This window comes from Sapajus apella, unplaced genomic scaffold (genome assembly GCF_009761245.1).
Source record: "Sapajus apella isolate SASKATOON/1434 unplaced genomic scaffold, GSC_monkey_1.0 scaffold58, whole genome shotgun sequence".
Lineage (NCBI taxonomy): Eukaryota > Metazoa > Chordata > Mammalia > Primates > Cebidae > Sapajus > Sapajus apella.
The window spans coordinates 525,543-548,686 of NW_022436998.1; the positions used below are offsets into that span (position 1 = coordinate 525,543).

Here is a 23,144-nt window from a genome sequence, read left to right on the forward strand (position 1 = left end):
CCTTCTTTTTTTTTTCCTTCAGAGCTGCCCTGCCCAACAAGGAGGCAGCCTAGTCACTGTCTGCCTGTAGAGGCTTTGCTGAACTGCTGTGGGCTCCGCCTAGCTGCTGAGTGAACTTCACTGCAGTCCTGTTTATATGGGTGTAGTGATAACTGCCTCAGCAATGGTGGCCTGCCTCTGTTAAGGCAGAGCCTCTCTGCAGTGGTGGGTTGCCTTGGCAATGGCGGGCTGCCTCAGCATTGGCTGACTACCTCCATAGTGGCAGGCTGCCTCGGTAATGGCGGACGCCCCTCCCCCACAGAGTTGAACCATCCTGGGTTCAGCTGCGCTTGCTGCAAAACTCTCAATCCAGAGAGTTTCTGATTGCTGTTCTTTTGTGCGGTTGGGACCAGCTGAGCCTGATTACCTGGCTCCCTGCCTCAGAGCCTTTTTTTTTTTTTTTTAAGTTGGTGTTCCAGTCGCCTGTTGAGGACCCACTGGGGTCTGTGTTTTTTCCCATGTGGCGACTCACTGCGCTGGCTTAAACAGTGGCACTGAGATTTTTGGCCCTGGAATCTACTGTCCTGGTTCCCTGCTCAGTCCCCTTTTTAATCAGACAAATGGGCGACTTCCCATGGCTCCAATCGTCAGCCAAAAGGGCACCTGGACCGGTGTATTTTGTACAGAGAACCGCTGCTCCGGAGTGCCCACAAAGCAGCTGCGCGGGGCAAAGCAGCTGCGCCAGCTGGCACAGCGGCGCTGGCCAAAACAGCCGCGTTGGCGACCTGTGGAGCTCCTCCACCTGGGAATTGCCTAGTCTGTGGACAATAAAAATGTGGCATCCACTCGCCCTCTGCGCTTTCACTGGGAGCTGCAATCCTGAGCTGTTCCTAAACTGCCATCTTGGATCATCCCCCCCAATTCTTTAAAAAATATTTTGTGTTTCTGCTTCTCAGGTAGCCTATTTTATGGACCATCTAGCAGTGAATGTAGTTAATCCAGGCAGCACTTCCCTATTTTCTATTGTTCCTATCTAACTGGAAAACACTAAGACCAATCCATCTAAAAATTTGGCCACCAGCCTAAGGTACCAGCTCTAGATTCCTATCTATGGTGTTTCCATCATGTAAGGTTTTCTGCTTATTTCTCTTTTCCTGCATTCTCATCCTCATGTTGTGGGAACAGGACTGTTTGTTCCTCTACTCTTCCAGTCCCTCCAGAAACTTTTCACAGTGCGCTCTGGATAGACCATCAATTGAGTGGTTAAGGAACTATTCTACATCTACATCTACTTAACTCTGTGACATTTTCTTTTTTTTTGAGACAGAGTTTCTCTCTTGTTACCCAGGCTGGAGTGCAATGGCACGATATTAGCTCACCACAACCTCCGCCTCCTGGGTTCAGGCAATTCTCCTGCCTCAGCCTCCTGAGTAGCTGGGATTACAGGCACGCGCCACCATGCCCAGCTGATTTTTTTGTATTTTTAGTAGAGACGGGGTTTCACCATGTTGACCAGGATGGTCTCGATCTCTTGACCTCGTGATCCACCCGCCTCGGCCTCCCAAAGTGCTGGGATTACAGGCGTGAGCCACCGCGCCCGGCCTTACATCTACATCTATATCCTTTTCACTGGGTATTCTTTTTATCAGTTGGCTTTCCAGAGACCTGGCTCTTCCATGGGAAGAGGTTTCTTTTTTTTTTTTTTTTCAAGTGGAGGATGTTGATCCTTTTATAATCCTTGGCTTTGGCATCTTCTGAGCTCCCAATACCACCTCCTGACCATTAATTCTCTGAGGCTTGTGCAATCTCCTTATTTTATTTTATTTTATTATTTTTATTTATTTCTTTTTTTTTTTTTTTTTTTGAGATGGAGTTTTGCTCTTGTTACCCAGGCTGGAGTGCAGTGGCTATTCACAGGTACGATCCCACTACTGATCAGCATGGGAGTTTTGACCTGCTCTGTTTCCGACCTGGGCCGCTTCACCCTTCCTTAGGCAACCTGGTGGTTCCCCACTCCCAGGAGATCACCATACTGATGCCGAACTTAGTGTCGGCACCCAACTGGCATAGCACACTACAGCCCAGAACTTCTGGACTCAAGCGATCCCCCAGTCCCAGTCTCCTGAATAGCTTGGACTACAGGCAGGCACCACGGCACTGGCCCCCTTGTCTTTTGAGACTCACGCCATTTACTTTTACCACCCTATACTACTCTCCGTTGTTATAATTTACCAACCTCTCAGTCATTTCTTATCCATTAAAGCCTTCAGCATGAGGTTCATGATCTTTCCTTTGACTCCATGTTCCACTGTCATCCCTAGTGCCTCCTATATCGATATGAATGGTCAGTTCTACCCCCAGCCTCTTGCTTTCTTGATCCTGATCTCCAGGGGGTGTCATGACACTTAATCCATCTGTGGCCATGTCCTTGTATTGGCATCACCTGTAAATGTTCTATCTCTGAAATCATCAGTCTGTGCTTCTTTACTTTTGACTACTATTTCTATGGACTCAGTTGCATCTCCCCAAAATGCATGTGCTGAAGCCCTACTGCTCACTGTGATGGTATTTGGAGATGGGGTCTTCAGGAGGTCATTGGGTTTAGATGAGGTCATGAGGTGTGGCACCCTCATGATGGGATTAGTGCCCTTATAAGAAGAGATGCCCACGTGGTGAATTGTATCTGTCATCCTAGTCTGGGATGCTGAGGTGGGAAGATCACTGAGGCCAGGAGTTTGAAACCAGTCTGGGCAACATAGCAAGACTGTGTCTTTGCTAAAAAATAAAATAAATAAATAGCCAAGCATGGTGGTGCACACCTGTAGTCCCAACTGTTTGAGAGGCTGAGGTTGGAGAATCTCTTGATCTCAGGAGTTTGAGGGTTCAGGGAGCTGTGATCACACCACTGCACTCTAGTTTGGGGCAACAAAGCAAGACCCTGCCTCTCTTTAAAAACAAACAAACAAACTGAAAGACACTGAAGATCTTGGAAAGAGCTTGGTCTCTCTCTTTCCCTGTTAGGTGAGAACACCATGAATAATTGGTAGTCTGCAACTCAGAAGAGGGCCTTCACTAGAACCTGGCCTTGCTGGTACTCTGATCTTGGACTTGCAGCCTCTAGAACTGTAAGAAAAATAGCTTTGGTTGTTTAAGCTACCCAGTCTATGATATTTTGTTACAAAAGCCTGAGCAGACTAAGACAATTACCTTCAGTCCTTCCAGCTCCATTGACATCTCCAGTGCCTTGTTTTCTCACCACTGATCTGCCTTTTCTTGAATTCCCTTCCTTCTCTGATCAGCTTAGTTTCTTAGTCTTTCATCTTAATGCCAATATCTCTAGATCCCTTGCCCTCTGCCCTTTCATTGGGCAGAACTTTTTATGGTCTCAGAGGCAGTGACCCCGTATATTTTTTATACATGGGTGTACCTTCTTGGCAAAATGTTAATCCTGCTTCAATCTAACTGTCTGCTTTTACCATGCTTTTCATCTGTGTTTTAGAGTGATATTGGAGACAATGATACAACTAAATAGATTAATGACTTTGAAGACTAATGCTCTCCAACCTCAAACGTACTCTTATCATTGCCCATTTCTCCTTTATTTTCACAATCTGCTATTTCTTCCATTCTCAGCAATGATAATTTTAAACATCCTCCACTCAGACTCCTACCCTATTATTTTTTCATTCTTATCACATGCCATTGCCTTGTACTCCACAAAGAAGACAGGAATTGTCAGGTGGAAACTAGCTCAGATTTCTGCTATGAAATCTGTAAGTTTGTAAGTTATCTGTACCCATAATTCTTTGTCTTACAATGGAAGTGCGGTCTCTCTAGTTTAAGCCATTTCCTCTTCCGGTGCTTAAGATTCAGGTCTGCATTTCTAGTGTGTGCTTAGTACTTTGACAGTGTGCTTACACAGTGAATGGACAAGTTTGGTTTCTGGATAAATAGTGAATCAACATCAACCTACAGTTTCTGTCTGCCCATAGCCTTCATAGATGTTCAACTTAGTGGTGCGTTTCCAGTCCTCAATCACCCCAGGGCTGGTGCATCCTCCTGCAGCCACATAATGCTTCAGACTGTTGAATCTGTAGCTGGAGAGGTATCAAAAATTGTTCTTAGCCTCAGGGTATATTTCTACCAATAATAGGTCTGTTGTTAGAACCTTGGAAAAATGATGCAGATATTCTAATACAGGAGGTGCTCATTAAGTGGTAGTCTATGTTCTTATTACTATTCTATTGGGTAATCTATTCAGATACCCCAGTTAGATCAATCAGCCATAAAGACACTCATTTACTCTTCTGGACAACACGCATTAATGTTAAAAGCAAATCAACCAGTGCTAACTGATGACAGGAAGTCAGCCTTCTGCAGCAACCGTTCTGAGTTTTACTACCTCTCCCAAAGCCTGAACTGTGTATGAAGGTCATGTCAGCAATGGTAAGGTAAAAAAGAACTAATTTTCTGAAGTCTGGAGGTGGAAAGAAAACCACCAATTTTATAAACTAGGCTTAAAGTCTGTAGATATTATAAGTTTCCCAGTGCCCTGAATACACAGAATAGTAGTGAACATTTTTAATAAACTCACAATTCATTTTATGTTTATTTGATTTTGGTGATGTCCAGTGGAAGGGTCAAGAGTGGGAAGTTTATAGTAAAACTTTTTATGGTCTCAGATAGAGGCAGTGACCCTGTATATCTTCAATACATGAGTGTACCACATTAATGGTGATGTGGTAGCTTGTCTATATTAGATAATAACTGCCTGCCCAGTTAGGTCTGGAGACTAAGAAAGATCAAAATTGATGAACGGATTCTGAATTAATTCCAAAGGCACCAATACATCATTGCCTTTATATTATTAATTTCAGAGTATAAGTAAGAGGTGACTTTAACAATTTTTAAGTGTTTTTCTTTTAAGGGTTTAGGAAGCAATCTGAACATTTTATATGAGATGGAATGTTGCTGAATAAAGATATAATATATTTAACCATAACTGTTTTTAACTGGTCCACAAAGTGCCAATGAACTAGGCATTTCTCCATGTCAACATAATTTAATATGGTGATATTGTTTGCCACCACAGTTGTTTCCTTCTGTCGAGTTTATGTCCTTGCCCATATAGCTAAAATGAAATTTAGAGTTAAATGATTATTTAGCAAACTCTAAGGCTTGATACAATGCTTGAGAACCTGTGATTTCTCATTAATCTTTATCGATGATGATTGGCAATTCCACTTCTCAGTTGGTACCCTAGGGAATTCTAGGGTGTGTGCAATGATGCTCATTTCAGCAGCTTAGAAAAGATTAAAGTATCTTTGATAGGTACTTGGCTCATTAATGTACAGTTCATTCATACTCAGGAATACTATGCAATGATTAAAAATGTATTACATATATTATCATAAATACAGCTTTAAGGAACAGTGTGAAATAGAAAATGCAAGTTTCGCTATGATATAAACAGGTGCCATCTAATCCCACCCCAATATCATAATATGTTTCTTTTGGGATAGATGGATAGGTAGATAGACATAGGTATAAATTTATTTTAAAGGCCTGGAAGAATTCATTTCCAAGAGGGAAGGTGGTCTTTGTCTTTAACTCATTTCCTGTTTGCTCTGAGAAATGAGTGCTGGCAGTGAACTACACTTTTTTTTTTCATAATGGGAAATGGGTGTAATATTTACTTTTTAAATTAGAGGTCATATATTTGTCTTTAATGTTTATCTTTTTAAAGGGAGGTATAATTAAAATTTAGTTAAACAGACTCAACTTTCTGATTATAATTTAATTTTATGTTCTGGGTCAAGATATGGACTTCAAGTTGCAAGGGAATAAAAAAATCCCACACGCTAATAGAGTTATTGTCATCAGTGGCAGCCAGACAGGTGTGTTACCAAAGGGTAGGATTGGATCTACTTCAACAGATTAAGGGTTCCTAATTTTATTTATGGTACCATAAGTGGAAATGGACTCTCTCCTGAGGGATCCTCTCTTATCTGGTGAAACCCTTGTGCTGAAGCAGTTCGTGGTACATCTCTGGATTTGCAGATAGTGTGGTGATGGGAAATCTGGACAGGACCTGGGCCCCAAAGGAAGGAAAACAAAAATATGCATGTGAGGTGGGAGAGACAGTGAGACTGTGGGGGAAAAGATCCAGGGAAGAGGGCCATGGACTTTGAACTCAGCTTGGGGATGCCTTGTATCTCAAAGAATTACCGATTCCCCACCTTGCATATCTTGGGAGAGAATTTAGTGTTAGCTCTGTGAACTTAGGAGCTATCATGTTAATCACTGATAACTGAATGGATACACAGTGAGACATTTACTTCTGGATCCAAGAAGCCTTGTTTTGATCTTTGTTGCTTTAAATAATAAGCCTAGATATTGCCATCAAAATTGTGAATTGTGAAGCAGTTGAGAGGTTAGCACAGCAGTGTAGAGGTTGTGCTGTGGAGTCCAGTAGACCACAGTTTAATTCCTAGTTCCACCTTGGCAATTCTTTAGGCCAGTTACTTAACCTCCATAAGACTCAGTTTCCCTAGTTCTTTCCTCACAGAGTTTTGGGGAGATGAAATGAAATAGTCCATATGAAGTGCCAGTAAGTAGTCAATAAATGATAACTGATATTAATATTGTCTTCTCCAATATCACTATTGTCTTTTAAAAGCTTCCTTCTCAGTGATACAACAGAAGTAGCCAACTCCTAATTCCAAAGCCCCTAGGGAAGTGAGAGGCCATTGCTCTCACAAGCAGGGAGAGCATTTTCAAGTCAAGATCACACTCCAAATTTAATTATTGATTTGCCCCATTCTGGGCATGAGTCACTGGGCCATTGTTAATGCCTGTCTCTGGTCTTTGTCCCATACGTCCCACACTAGGAACTGGTCTTACATTTAGAACAGTCTCAGGGCAGAAGGTTGGCATGCGACACAGAAACAGACAGGCTCCTTGGAGCCAAGCTCCCAAGACATTGCTCAGAGATAAAGATCCACCAAAGGCATCACCCAGACTCCACAAAACATCTATCAGCTGTAGATCCATCCATTGTCTAAAGAGAAATAGGAAGGCCATTTGAATTCTCTTGTGCTGGTACTAGCAACAACAATAGTACTTGCTATTATCAAGCTCTGACCTGTGGAGATAAACAAAGATCACACAAATGAAAACAAAGGCTATGAGGCCATGAGGCCAATGGACTCCTTAAATTTTTTCAGTAACAATCTTAATTGGCATGGCATCACCTTCCAAGTTTTATGGCTTTCAGAGGTCTCAGAAGTTATCCAGTAGGTACTTTAATTAATTAATGGATTGAATAAGTCAATGATCTCAGTTTCCCCTATTTTTTTCTCTACCTGATATCTACTGGCCATTGTACCTTATGAGAGTCAAAGACTATGAGGTGACGGTGAGCAACATACACCTATTTCCCCCAAGGGACCTTTGGTAGAGTTTGTTAAGAGAACTTGAGTGTGGAATAACAACACACAACCATTTATCTTAGGCAGAATTGGATGTAAGGTGGAGAAACTTAACCCCAGACAAACCAAGCTAAAACAAATGCAAGCCAGTTACTTCATTGCGTGTTCAACCAAAGAGATTGACATCAGTTTCAATGTTCTTTGAATTTGCCAAGAAGTACTTAACTAATTTTCTTAAGAAAGGGGTAGTGTGATTTTGATCTTAGAGGCTGACTCTAGAACCCAAGCCCCTTATCAATTGTGACTTTACCTCTGTGTTTATCACTACAGATAGTGGTCAACGCAGTTGTTCACCCTGTTGCTGGTAGCATAGAAAAACAAGTAACATCCCAAGTGTGTCTTTGGGGGTGATCATCCTGGATCCTTCACCTACTGCATAGAATCCCTATTCTTCCTCTTTTCCCTCCTGCATACTCTTAGAATTTTGAACTGTAGTAATTTGCTTTTGATTATTTGGGGTATGCCCTCCCACCCTGCTCTCAGCCCTGTTCCTTCTCTCAACATTGACACTTGCTGTAGTCTTCATTAGGAAACTTCTTTCTTAGCTTTAGTCTTATGAAGCTCCGTTTACCTGCAATAGAGGAACTTTCAGGTCTGTACAGGCTGTGGGAGAACTGTACCTGGAAGTCTGGCTGAATCCCATTCCCAAACCATACTGGGAATACTCAACCATTTTGGGAGCTCCTGTTGTCCCTTCGGTGAAGAATATGGCCATTAGATCTTGGCTCTTGGTCCTCACGCAGGTCTGCTTTGGAGGGGCAACTCTGTAAGTCACGAAAGAGGCAACAGGCCTAAATTTAGGTTCTCTGACTGAGTGCCTAGGCCCTGAGTTTGGTAATCTCTGATTTTAAGAAATAACAGCTGATATCTTAGAGGATGATTTGTTAGAGGGGCAGCTGCCATTTTTCCCTTAAGATTTTTTGCATTAATTTTTGTTGCATGAGAAATATATGATGCATTTACACTCCAGCCTTCTTTTTCTCAGTAAAAGACCCTCTTTATTCATTCAGTTGCTCAAGTCAAAAATCTGTAGTAATTCTTGTTGTTCCTCTTTCCCCATCTCTCTACTTACTGACCCAGTTATCTGTGCTGCATCGTAACCATCGCCAAGCCCTGACAACTCTACCTCTAAAACATGTCACAAGTCTCTCTCTTCACTATCTCTACTCATGGATGGGATTAAGGTGGAATGAATGAAATATGTGCTACAGGCGTGATATTTAAGGGGCTACCAGCAAATTCAGTAGTCAAGATAAATAATATTTTAGTGAAATAGTTTTAAATAATCAAACCTAATGCAAAAATCCATGATAAACAAAATATCGAAATTTAAAACCAAGATAGGACAATAAGCACTTCCAAACTGTTCAAATATTTTCAGTATGATTTAGAAGTGAGATTCAGCCCGGCTTTAAGATACAGTCCTCACCCAGCCTATAATTCAGTCAGGCACTTGCATGACTCACCTTACGTGTCAGCCTAGTCCTGTCTATCGTTCCAGTAAAACATTTTTTATAAAAATAGGCAGCTGGTCTGTCATGAGAAGTTTGTCAATTTGATTTTTTTAATTAAAAAATTTTTAAATTATTCAATTGAAAAGAGCATACAATTTATAAAATTATAAAGTATGATATATGACAAATATGAAAAATAAATTTAAAACTTCGATCATAACAATTGTTTTATAATTTAATTAAAAATTATTTAAAAATTAAAATATTATTTCTCTCAATCACTGGATTTTTTAGTGCCCTTTTATATTTTGTGCCTGAGGCGAGTTCCTCATTTGCCTGGCCTGTTTTCAATCCTGTTTCCACTGCCACCACCATGGCCTACACCAGCACTGCCTCTCATCTGGACCACAGAAACTGCCTTCTCCTGGGTCCCTTTACTACCTCTCTTGTCTTTTATTTTTCAGACAGCACTTAAAGGAGTTTTAAAATTGTGGCTGAGATAAAGTCTTTCCCTTCAGCATTTCCCAGACTACTCCTACCTCACCTGCAAGACCTGCCGCAGTCTCCCCTTCCCTTGCTCTTCCACCTACTCTCCTGCCACTCTCTTCCCCACTCACCACAGTTCAGGCACCCTGGTGTTCTTTCTGTTCCACATACAGGACAAGCTCGCTCCTACCTCAGATCCCTTACCTCAGAGTTCTCTCTTCCAGGGACACTGTTCCCGCAGAGCTTCCAAAGGCCAATTCTGTCATATTCAAATCTCAGCTTATCCTCACTTCAGAAGTCACCAAATCTAAAATAATTCCCCCATCTCCACATCAGATAAATTTATTTAATTTGCTTGTTTTGTTTTGGAGTTTCTTTTGAAAACTTTATTATCTTGATCATTTACGTGTTTTCTTTTCCATTTTGTTGTCTATAATATAAAATCCATGAGGGTCGGGCTTAGCCTATCTTGTTTACTTTTGTGTGTGTTTTTTTTTTAAATCCCTGGACACTGAAATATTGCCCTCTAAAGACCACATTTATGATGATCAAACTTAATACAGTAGTCCTGCCTTATCTGTAGAGGATGCATTCCAAGACCCTCAGTTGATGCCTGTAACCACAAATAGTACTAAGCCCTATATACACTATGCATTTTCCTACACATGCATACCTATTATGCAGTTAAATTTATAATTAGGTACAGTAAGAGGTTAAAAAATGATAAAACAGAACAATTATAACAATGTACTGTAATAACAATTATGTTAATGTGATCTCTGTACTCACCTATTTTGGACAATGGTTGACCACAGCTAACTGAAACTGCAGAAAACAAAACCACAGATGAGGGGAGACTACTGTATTTGGCTAACTTGAGGACGAACATGGCATTTTCTTGCTATTTTAATAAATATTTCCCCATATCCCAGTGAGGGTGAAGGTGTTTTTTTTGTTGTTTAAATTTAAGGGTCTCTGGGTTACCCTCTCTCTTGTTACATAGATATGTTGCATAGTGGTGAAGTCTGGGCTTTCAGTGTAACCATCACCAAAATAATGTACCTTGTACCCGTTAAGTAATTTATCATTCCTCATTGTCTCCCATCCTCTGACCTTTCTGAGTCTCCAGTATCTATTATCCCACACTCTATGTCCATTTGTACCCAGTATTTAGTTCCCACTTATAAGTGAGAACATGTAGTATTTGACTTTCTGTTTCTGTGTTATTTTACGTAAGATAATGGCCTCCAGTTCCATGTTGCTGCAAAAGACATTATTTCTTTTTCTTTTATTTCTTTTTTTTTTTTTTTTTTTTTTTTTTTCTTTTGAGATGGAGTCTCACCCATTCTCCCAGGCTGGAGTGCAGTGGTGCAATCTCGGCTTACTGCAACCTCTGCCTCCCAAGTTCAAGTGATTCTCCTACCTCAGCCTTTCTGAGTAGCTGGAATTATAGGCATGTGCCACCATGCCCAGCTAATTTTTGTACTTTTAGTAGAGACAGGGCTTTGCCATGTTGGCCAGGCTGGTCTCAAACTCCTGACATGAAGTGATCTGCCCGCCTCAGCCTCCAAAAGTGCTGGGATTACAGGCTTGAGCCACCATACCTGGCTGTGATTTCATTTTTTTAATGGCTTGATAGTATTCCATTTTATATATGTGTGTGTGTGTGTGTGTGTGTGTGTAAGCTTTTCGCTATTTTTTTTGTAATATGTTTATATTTCTATTACCTAATTTTTTACCCTTTCAGAATGAATGGTCACATATGAATCAAAGTATAAGACTTTCACTCAGACTGAGAACTTGTAGGCCAGACCAGGGATGCTTGTGTTGGGGGGTACTCTTTTTTCACATTCAGCTTTTCATTCTGACCACTCATACCACCTTTTCATACATTATCTCATCTTTCAAAATCAAACATTTTCTAGATTTAAGCATCTCATTTTCAGTGCCCACTTACTGAATCAACTTCTTGAAATCCAACCACCCATCATAGCTCTTATCTGACACTAGGAGCTTGGTCTTCAAGGTGGGGCAGTCGGACACGGCAGAGTTTACAACTGGGGCCATAGCTTCATTGGCCACAATGCATTGGGCTTTAGACATGTGTAATTGATAGCGAATTTTCTTGGCAGTCAGCTTGGGGCTCAAAGGTGATTCCTGAAAGGTGACTCCTGAAAAAGTCACAAAAGAAGGCTTCATTTCTGTCTTTTGAGTAGAGAATATTTCCTCAAGCATCCTGGCAGGCATGGATGAGGTCTCTGGGTTACCCTGTCTCAGGGGTCTGTCTTCTCTAACGATGTAACAGGATGGCAGCTGGGGAAAAGTGAGACAGGCAGGAGACTGAGCCCACTCAAACAATCCAGTGATCAGTGGCTCTGCTGCTGTTATCCTTTCACCTCAAGCAGGTCCTGAGTTTATATGGCTAGGTGGCAGACCACCTATTAATTGAAATATAGCCTGATTTTGAAACTATGAGGCAAAGGGATTATGGAAACTTCCTCTTTGTTTTCTTATAGCTTGAGAATGGCTTTTGCTGTGGATTTCTGGATTTGCACTGGAGACAAGACACAAAACAAAAAGATCTTTCTGCCTCTTTTCTGGGGCTGTTTCTGTAGATTCTTCTGCACCCATCACACGCCTATTGTGGACTTCCTATGAGATTGGCATATGCTGGGTGCATCTTTGTGCCAGAGGCTGTTCTGACAGAGGCTTCTTTTCACTTTTCAAGCTTGGAGAACTAGAATACCTCTAGGATTAACTGTTAATGTTCTTGTTTGCCTTGCAGTAATGCTTACACTCTCAACTACAGACCTTTTGATTTTGGAAAAGAATCTGGTTTTACTGGTGAGGGTCCTTTCCACATTCTTCACCTTTATCTTCTGATTCTTATATTAAAATCTCTTGGGCCACATAAAATGTCATTATTCATAATTGCCCAAATGTGAAAACAACCTAAATATCTATCAAAACTGATGAACTGATAAATGAAATATGGTATATATATTTACATAATGAAATGCTATTAATTCATAAAAAGAGTGGAGTACTGACAATGCCTTATCATGGGTGAACCTTGAAAACGTTACGGTAACTGAAAGAAGCCAAGTACAAAAGGCCACATGTTGCATTCTGTTTGTGTGAAATATCTGGAAGAGGCAAATCAAATCCAAAGATAGGAAGTAGATTAATGGTTGCCAGGATTTGCAGAGAGGGGAAAATAGGGAGTGACTGCTAATGGATTTCTTTTTGAGGTGATGAAAATCTTCCAGAATTAGACAGTAGCGATGGTTGCCCAGCTTTGTGAATATTCTAAAAACCACTGATTTGTACACTTTTAAATGGTGAATTTTATAGTATGTAAATTATATCTCCAAAACAAAGTCATAGAAAACAGGATCTGGAATGGAATGGGGAGTTCATCTAATTCGAGTTACTCACTGGGTTGTTAGGAAGGCTGAGGGACACAGTGGAAGGGACTTGTTCAGCATCACCGATTGTCATCTTATAGCTATCAAGTTATCCTTTAGCATTGTGTGTGTGTGTGTGTGTGTGTGTGTGTTTGTCTCTATGCATATATCTGTGCAATTGTGTGTGACACAGAGACGTATCTTTCTTCAGATAACTACAAATGCTTTCAAGTGTCCCCATGCTTAGATGAAGCATTTGAAGAGCAGTGCTAAGTAATGCTAATTTATTTTCTCTATTGATTAGCAAGAACTCTTTCTATATTAAGTCCATCAACCACTTATCTTTCATGAGTGTTGCAAATATGTTTTCTGTCTTGGCATTTGTCTTTGCCATGGTCTGAATGTGTGTGTGTCCCCCAACCCAGATTTATATGTTGAGATACTAAACTCCAAGGTGATGGATTTCTTTGAGACCTTTGAAAGGTGATCAGATCATGAGAGGAAGTCTTATGAATTTCATTAGTACCCTTATAAAATAAGCTCCCAAGAGATCCCTCATTCTTTCCATCATGTGAGGACACAGCTAGAAGGAGCTATCTATGAATCAGAAAGTGGGCCCTCACTGACATTGCATCTACCTTGATCTTTGACTTCCCAGCCTCCAGAGCTGTGAGGAATAAATTTCTGTTATGTATGAGTTACTCAGTTGATGCCATTTTGCTATAGTAACACAAGCAGACTAAGGCAGTATTAATTTTTTTTTGTTGTGTTTTAAGAAAAATTCTAGAACTTTATAATAGTAGAAATATCTAAAAAGACATCTAGCAGCTTTTCTTTTTGTTTACAGATATAATGTTGAAATTTCTTGTGATAATGTAAGCGTATTTTAAAAACATTTAATTTTATCATGTTGAGTAATTTATAATAATTGAGAGAGAATGCACATGTTGTTAGAGCCGTCACTGTGAAGCATTCTGGATGCCACAAAAGGGCACATCTGCTATGATCACATGGACAGATCTCATATATATGGAGAAGGGAGGATTGCACCCTGTTCCTCCTCCAAGTTGGCCACACATATGCTCCTTGTATATTATAGTTATTTTTTTCAATGAATGAAATTTTAAAAATTTCATTAAGTGTAGTACATCTTAATTTTTTTTCCTTTTTTATTTGGGCATCTGTTGCCATGTTTAGAAAGCCTTTCCCTGAGTTTATGTACTCACCTATATTTTATTCCAATACTTAAGTCCTTTTTGACATTTCAATTTTTAGTGGTTCATTTGAAATTTATTTTGGTACATTATTTGGAGGTAGAGTTATGACATTTAATGCTTTCAAACAGTTCTTTAAATCATTTAAAATTTAATCAGCAATTTCATTTCTGCCTTGAAAAGACCTGATAAATTCTTATATATACTTCAGTCTGTTCTGAGCTTTCAATTTTGTTGTCATTCATTTGGCCTTATACCATCAATAAGCAATTTTAATTATTCTAAGTGAAAATGATAGCACCGTTTTGGACTGGTATGTGGCCAAGGAAATCACTATGTGTAACTTGGCCTCAGGTAGGAAGAATTTCTGATGACCCAGACTGAAGTGGTCCATGTCCTTTCTCAGATACGGATCAATTGTCCCTGAGGATAACTCAGTCCATTGGGAACTGGGGAAACACTGGGAGCCTAGGTAGTCCTGAGGGTAGGATTCAATCCCTTCCTCTCTTCTGCATGTCCCCCATAACTGACAGCTGGCATCCTCAAAGATGCCTGCTCTTTGAATCACTTTTCAGGGTGTTTTATTATTATTATTATTATTTTTAAATCTAGCATCCCTGTTAGTAGGCAAAGGCAGTAGTAGGCCAGGCCAGTTGTGGCAACTCCTAATGAGTTTGGCCCATCCCAGGGGTACTTTGTTTTTCATAGGCACCTCCCAACTATCAAAAAATGTATGTCTCTATCCTAAGAATAGAAAGTCAGTTCCCAGGTCTTTGTAACAAAGAAAGAAAGAAAACAAAACAAAACAAAACAAAACAAAAAAAACCAAAGTCAGGTACTGTAGCAGACAAAGAGGAACGATATTGGGGTGGGCTGCTTTCTAGTATCCTTCACTTCTCACTGTTGTGAAGGGGCTCTTAATTGAGGCATTTCTGTTTATGTTGAAGGAGTGAGCCTCAGAGCCATGGATGGGATGTCAACAAAGAGCAGCTGTATCTTGGCTGATCCCAAGCTCATTCAGGGTGACTCTCAAGGACTCTCTAATACTGGATGTAGAGCAGTGATCCCCAACTTTCTTGGCACCAGGGTTTTGTGGGAGACAGTTTTTCCACAGACCAGAGCAGGAGGATGATTTCAGGATGATTCAAGGGCATTACTTTTATTGTGCACTTTAGTTCTATTATTATTACATTATAATATATAATGAAATAATTATACAATTTACCATAATGTAGAAACAGGAGGAGCCCTGAGCTTGTTTTTCTGCAACTAGAGAGTCCCATCTGGGAGTGATGGGAGACAGTGACAGATCATCAGGCATTAGGTTCTCATATGGGGCACACAACCCAGATCCCTTGCATGCGCAGTTCACAATAGGGTTCGCACTCCTATGAGAATCTAATGCCACCTCTGATCTGACAGGAGGCAGAGCTCAGGTGGTAATGCAAGCGACGGGGAGTGGCTGTAAATACAGATGAAACTTTGTTCACTTGCCCTGTGCTCACCTCCTGCTGTGCGGCCTGGTTTCCAACAGGTCACAGACTGGGGATCCCCTGAGGTAGAGGACCCTTTAGAGATATTCCCACATTCATATTCTCTCTCTCTCTCTCTCTCTCTCTCTCTCTCTCTCTCTCCCCCCCCCCTCTGTTCTTTTGAGACGGAATCTTCAGAATCTTGCCCTGTCACCCAGGCTGGAGTGCAGTGGTGTGATCTTGGCTCATGGCAACCTCCGCCTCCTAGGTTCAAGCAATTTTTGTGCCTCAGCCTCCTGAGTGGCTAGGACTACAGTGTGTGCCACCATACACAGCTAATTTTTATTATTATTATTATTATTTTTTTTAGTAGAGTCGGGGTTTTGCCATGTTGCCCAGGCTGGTCTTGAACTCCTGAGCTCAAACAACTACCCACCTGCGCCTCCCAAACTGTTAGGATTACAGGTGTGAGCCACTACACCTGGTCTTCCTACATTCTCTTTTTTATAGATGGGGAAACTGAGAGGCCCAGAGAGGGCAAAATGTGCATGTTCTGTTACTTTGATGAAGACTATGTTAGGACAGAGGTCTACAGTTCCTTCAGGTGATAAATGGCCTATAAGCTAAGTGCTCTGTGGATTATTTACTCTTCACAACAGTTCTGTAAGACTGGACTGTAACAGTTCTGTAAATATGGACTATTACTGTCCATATTTAATAGACAAGGAAATTGAAGTTTAGAAATGCATAATTTACGGAGATGGTAAGTGGTGGAGCTGGATTCAAATCCAGCTGTTTAAAGATCCCCACACTGTGGGAAGAATTCAGTCATCAGATGGAGATCCCTCTAACATCTCCATTCTGTGAATAATTGAGATTGGGATTCACATGAGCCTCCAACCCTGGGGGTCCCTCTCCCATGCCTCACCCAGGCGCACACAGGCCAGGCAGATCCAGTAGGCTTCAGGTGTTGGGGGCAGGATTATCATCAGCCGGTCTCCGTGGCTAAGGGCACAGGTATCTGAGAGGATGCTGGCAGTCTTCTTGGAGAGTTGAGTCATCCTTTCAGACCTCCATTTGTCCTCTTCTCCTTTGGCACTAACTTCCCAGAGGGCGGGGTAAGGCTCCCTGAGTCAGTCCTAGATAGGGTGATATTTGAAATATTGAATATTAGTCAGTGTGGACATTGGCTATGGGAGGCCACTGTTGCCAGATGCCACCCTCAAGTGGCTAGATCTTGAGAGGCCAGGATGCCTGGGCCTAGGGAGAGCTACTGTTTCTCAACTGGCACAGAAATATTTACTGTTTACCGACATGACAGTCCTGGTGGGTTTCAACATAATGTCAGGCATGAGCCTAGGGAAGAACCTCCTGAGAGAACCCAGCATGTAGAGGCAAACCAGCCCTGTCCAAGAGGGCAGAGATTTCTCTGGGCATAAATCCCACTACTGGGTGTCTACTCAAAAGAAAAGAAAACATTATATAAAAAAGACACCTGCACTCATGTGTTTATAGTAGCACTCTATTCACAATAGCAAAGTGATGACTCAGCCTAAGTGTCCGTCAATAGATGATTGGATAAAGACAATGTGGTATACATACAACATGGGATATTGCTCAGCCATGGAAAAGAATGAAATCCTGTCTTTTGCAGCAACATGAATGGAGCTGAAGGCCATTATCTTATGGGAAATAACTCAGAAAACCAAATACTGCCTGTTTTCACTTGTAAGTGGGAGTTAAACAGTGGGTACCCATGGGCATAAAGATGGAAATAATAGACACTGGGGAAGGGAGTGAAGTTTGCAAAATTACCTATTTTGTACTATGCTCACTGTTTGGGTGATGAGTACACTAGAAGCTCAAACCTCAGCATTGTGCTGTCTATGCATTGTAACAAACCTGCACATGCACTCCCTGAGTCTAATTTTTTTAAAGATTTCTCAGGGCATGATCCTGTAAGTAGAGAAGAGTGCCCTTCTTCAAGCCCATTAGGATTCTATTCCTGCCTTCAAATATACCTGTCTTCCAATGCAACTTATTTTTCAGTGGGACAAGTTTTGAAGGGAAACAATTTAATTTCCAATGCATTTTAGTGAATGCATGGATGAAGTTACCTAGAACTTTCAAAACATTTCCATTCTAGCTGAGCCTTCTCCTCCTTGACAAACAGCACAGGTTTGCCCTCTTCATTCCCTGATGATGGAAGGAAGGAGGGTTCCTTTCTCCCTTTTTTCCTCCTCTCCCTCCTTTATTCCTTTTTTCCTCCTTTCTGTCCTCTCTGTCTCATCTCTTTCTTCCATCTCTCACCTCTTTCCCCATTCCTCCTTTCCTTCTCTCCTACCTTCTGAACTTAATTTCTTTCTTCCTTTACAACTTTCTTCCTCCCTTTGTCTCTTTCTCTTGCTTTTCTTCTCTTTTTCCCATCTACCCTGGAGCAGCCCATAGAATTGCTACTTTGTTCTGACTGTTTTAGAATTTCTTATTACAACAATGAGAATTGGCAGGGATGGTATAGGCCTTCCCAACAACTCCTCCCCCTATGACCAATAACAACAAACACAACTGTATCTCTCCACTGCCATTAATTTTTATTTTCTTGTCAACCGTGTGATATGATGTGGTTCAGGTCTAGGCCATCAGTGACAATTTTATGTGGCTGTGGAAGTAATGTTTTTTTTTTTTGTTTGTTTGTTTGAAACGGAGTCTCACTCTGTCTCCAGGCTGGAGTTCAGTGGCATGATCTCGGCTTACCGCAACCTCTGCCTCCCAGGTTCAAGCAATTCTCCTGCCTCAGCCACCTGAGTAGCTGGGACAACAGGAATGCCCTATCATTCCCAGATAATTTTTTTGTATATTAGTAGAAATGGGATTTCACCGTGTTGCCCAGGTTGGTTTCGAACTCCTGAGCTCAGGCAATCCACCTGCCTCAGCCTCCTAAAGTGCTGGGATTACAGGCATGAGCCACTGCACTGGCTGTAATTTTCATTCTTGTTCTATAATATCTTTGCACGACCCAGGTAAGAGCTCTGCTCAAATCACTCAAGCACCTTTAGTGGTTCGCCACAGCCTATCACATCAGGTCCAAACTCCTTGCCTAGGCCTTCAGGGCTTCCCTTTTTTTTTTTCTTTTAAGGGTGATAGAATTTACTGATTAACAGACTAGTAAAAATGAAAAACAGTAAAAATACCAAGAGTTTATGTATGTATGAAAAAACATGCCCTATCATACAAACATGCCATTGATTGTGGGAATTGGTAATTTTTTTCTAGAAGGCAATCCAGAAATGTGTTGCCCGAATGTTTACATAGTATATTTGATGGAGTAATTTCACTTCTGGCAATTTAAATGAAGAAAAGGATATAGATGCACAAAGATACTCATTTCAGCATTGCTTACAATAGCAAAAAAAGTTGTAAACCACTTAAAGGAGTAAATATATTTTGGTTCAGTACTCAGTGAAATACTTTATAAACATAAAGATATTAAGGTATTAGGTAGAATATTTATTGATGTTGAAAGGTAGTTTCCATAGCACATTATTTCCACATTATATTATTTCTCCAGTGCGTTGTTTCTATATCATTTTATTCCCACAGCATAGCACTTTCACAGCACAGTGTTGGAGGAGAAAGAGCAAGTAACAAGTGTGATTCTAGTTTACAAATCATTATACACAGAATGACTCCATTTCTGTGAAAGCAGATGATCTGTAAAAATCAGTAGAAAAGAAAATAAGCCTAAAAATACATATGAAAATTACCAGTGGTTATCTTTGGGTAATATTCCATATTAAATTTTTTTTTTCATTTTTACCAGTATTTCCTAACCATTCTATAATGAAGAGCTCTTAAATGATAAAGGGCTGGACCAGATGATTTGTAAAGTTCCTGTCGACTGACGTTTTAGGCATCTGTGATTGATGCCCCAAGTGACTTCAGACAATTCATGTTTAGTTGGGTCAACTGTGTGGCTTTTGGAGCCCAAGCCTCTGCTCATAGCTGCAGTCTTCTGCATTCCTTGCCCGCCCTCCCTCTCCCTGACCCCCATCACTGCTCAACTGTCTTGCCTCTCAGCCTGGAAGCTTCTGCTGGGTAAGGCCCAGGTGGGCCTTTGTCTGTGATCTGTATGCTTAATCAAGAGCTGAGCAAAGGAACAAGGCTCAGCATGGTGCCAGATGCCATGCGGGCACAAAGAGATAAAAGGCACAATGCTAGCCCTAGAATCTTACTGGGACCCAGGACTCACACTTAGCGCCTGGTTGTAGAACACTATAGGGTCCAGCCCTATAAGGTTCTGTGAGGCCCTCCCAGCTGGTGTGGATACAAGAAACTGTAGAAATAGAAGGCACAGACACAGAGATAGAGAAAGAGAGTTTGGGCTTGGGGGTCCACTGCCAACCAAAGCATGGAGACCTGCAGTGGCACCGAGTGCCTGGACACTCTGACTTTTATTGAGTGCAAATCAGTGGGCAGGGAAGGTAGGATGAGGTAATGGTGGTCAGTGATAGGGTCAGGTAAATCACCTGTCTTGAAGATAGGAGGCCCAGGACTTTCAAGTAGCTGAGGCAAGGAGAAAACCTAATGCGTGAGCGCTCTTCCCATATTTGTTAGAAATGTCAAGGACCTTAATTCTTCTGAGAAAAAGAGAAACCAGGTGCAGAAGCAGAGTGTGAGAATGGACATGGAATGTGACCACTGAAGCACAGCATCACACAGAGATAGTTAAACCTCTGGATGTCTGCGGGCTTTCCTGACAGCCATCGGGCCTTGCCACAAGAGCTTGGAGAAGCAGTTTTCTCCTAACGTCCTCAGGAAGGAGATGTCTTGGTCATTTTGGACATCTCCTTCCCTAGCTGGCTAAACAGTGGGCGCTTTCACAGCACTGGCACTGCCGCACAGCCAAGGCACTCTCCAGCAGCCCTTATGCGGGCGTGACAGAGGGCTTAGAGCATCTTGCCTTAGGATCACTTTGTTTACAATGTCACCTCAGTTACATGTTTCATAACCCAACAGCCATTAGTAAAATTAAAGATTATATTGAGTATATATCTTTATGATTATAAGTAACTATAAGATTATATATGATTATAAAAAGGAATAACTATATACCTACATTTCTAATTCTTTTCTAAATCAATATTTATATGGGAACAGGCTGAGGCTTCAGACCCTTGCCACGGCACTAGTGTGGTTCCCCCCTACAGAACACCAGCTAAGAAATGCAGAGGAGAGAGAAAGCAGCACAGGCTGGGCTGGGAAGACAGAATGGGTGGGGAGGGCACCCCAAGAGGAGGCACAGCTCAGCAAAGGTGAAAGCCCCCCAGAGTCCTTCAGGATACATGCCTCAAACCTTTTCAAGGAGCTTTCACAATCCTTGCTCTACAAAATTTTTGTTCTTTGGCCCAAATGGGTAAAAATTAAGTCTCCTAAACAGAAGTCTTCCCTCTAATCTAACCCTAGATGATGGACCAAAGGCAATAAAAATCTTTGCACAAAGACAATGAATTACTGTTTTGCCCGCTTTCCTTACTCCTCCCAAAGTGAGTGAGAAAGATGGGGAAGGCCAGGAAGGGGCCGGGGGAGGGGAGGAGGCTAGAGGGACAGTCAGACATGACACATGCAAATAACACTTACTGCCCACCCTCCACATGCACTGGATTCTCCTGCGGTCACCACCAGCTCCATTTGATGGAGGAAATGAGACTTGGAGAGTTAAAATGGCTTGCTCCAGAGTCACCCAGCCAGAGAGTGAGCAAGGCAACTCCATGCAGCAGGACCTTTCAAAATTAGACTCCTTCCTGCCTTTTTTCTCCTCAAAACTCAGTACTCTTCCCTACGGCCCTATACCCAGCCAAACTATTCCTGCATACTCTTCCTTCTTTCCATCATGTCTCTACTCATGTGATTGTTCCTGCCTAGACAGCCTTCCCCATGACTTTTTGTTGAAATTCTTCTCATTCTTCAGCATGCGGTAAATACCTCCTCCTTTACCAAATCTTTCTAGATTGCACTTTCCAGTGGCATACTTATACCTATTTCCTTTGGCACTTCTTTTTCAGCACTTTGTGGCTATCATTTGCTTTAAAGAAAAACACTACACAGTAAGCTCCTTTTGTGTTTGGCTTCTAAAATTTTGTATGTGCTAGAACATGCTAAAAAATGTTGGTTAATTAGAAACAAATCATATTGCTCTGATAATAGTGGTAATAAAAGCTAACTGTTATTGAATGCTTACAGGGTGTTGAGTCCTGTGCTAAACAGTTTTTATTGATTGTCTCATTTAATCTCAACAACACTGTGAAAAACACACCATTAATATCTCCATTTTACTGATAAGAAAACTAAGATCCTAGAAGGTAAATAACTCACTCAGGGTTGCACAGTTATTTAGCAGCAGAGCCAGGATTTCAATGTAGAACCATCTGGCTGTCAAGCCTATGTTCTTTGTCATTTTACTATAATTTCTTTTCTCTGAATTTGCACTTTCTGGTGCCAACCATAGATGGGATTTGATCTCATGATCTTTGGACACTTTATCAGTTGCCTTGGCCAAAGTTTCAAAGTTAGAAAACAAGAAGTTTTACCTTTTCCAGCTGGGACCACTGATCCAGCACATCCTTTGCAAAATTAAAGTTCTGGGAAACTGCTTGGCCTAGGGACCTGAGGTCAGGAGGCCTGATGGTCTGAGCAGGAAATTTTTGGTTTGGATAGCAGCAGGCTCCAAATCCAAGTCTGAAACACTGGGCCAAGGAGAAGAGTTGAAATCGCCCTAGCATTTGGGTCAGACAGGGAACCACCTAGGTAAACTGGGGGAAAAGACAGGGAGTAGTTGAGTAGCTCAGAGAGGTAATTAATCACTGAGGTTACAGTACTGAGAATGAATTCATAAGGCAAACAATTTCCTTATGAGTACAAGCAATAGTCAGACCATTGGAGATGAAACCCATGAGCACAGATACTTACCAATTCCAAGAGGAGTTTCTTTGGGGGGGGCTTCAGATGTTGGGAGGATGGTAGAGCTGTTGCCTTCTGTCTCCTATGAGAACTGCTTACCTCTTAAAATTTAGTTGCCAGCTCTGGGGAAGGAGGCATTTCCTTGGTCCTAGAACAAACTAAGTCCTGGCTCACTTTCATTGGCTCTCAAGCCTAACAGGCAATCTCTTTTTGCTTCTGGGAGATAAAATCTATGGGCTGTGAGCTAAGTTGAAGCAATAGGTGTGCGTTCCTTTCTAATACGATGTCAGGAGAAACAGGTCACAGACTATTTTGCCAAGTGTGATGAAAAGAAGATGATGGACACAGAGTTTAAATAAGATTTTGTTGCTTACAAAATCCTGCACTGCAGAAAGGGAAGAGGGGATTGCTCATTAGCCAGATGAGGTAACCACATCTCTTTAACCCACGGAGACAAGAAGATGACAAACATTTTTTTTTTTTTAAACTGGCCCTGTGGGATTGCCTCTCAAGGTAGTATAGGTGAAAGTTTTGTAACAATCAAGTAGGGAGCCAGACCTCATGATCCTCAGCAGAGGAGGAGAGGGTCCACCTTGGAGTCTAAAGTTTGCAAAACTAAAATTTGAAAGGGGGTGTTTATAATATACATTTAAAAGGGGTCACAATATTTGTCTAATAAAATATT

The 23,144-nt window shown here is 41.4% G+C and overlaps 1 protein-coding gene across 1 annotated transcript in view; it reads right to left on the minus strand.

Annotated features, from left to right (window-relative positions):
• The window catches only part of ACSM6 (acyl-CoA synthetase medium chain family member 6), a 42,238-nt gene extending 19,957 nt beyond the window's left edge, over positions 1 to 22,281 (minus strand). The window contains 7 exon segments of the mRNA XM_032245489.1: positions 3,953 to 4,080; positions 5,992 to 6,070; positions 6,883 to 7,039; positions 8,090 to 8,233; positions 11,367 to 11,580; positions 16,431 to 16,641; positions 22,090 to 22,281. Coding sequence (XP_032101380.1) covers positions 3,953 to 4,080; positions 5,992 to 6,070; positions 6,883 to 7,039; positions 8,090 to 8,233; positions 11,367 to 11,580; positions 16,431 to 16,641; positions 22,090 to 22,281 — 1,125 coding nt within the window.
• Between the last annotated feature and the right edge of the window lie 863 nt (positions 22,282 to 23,144).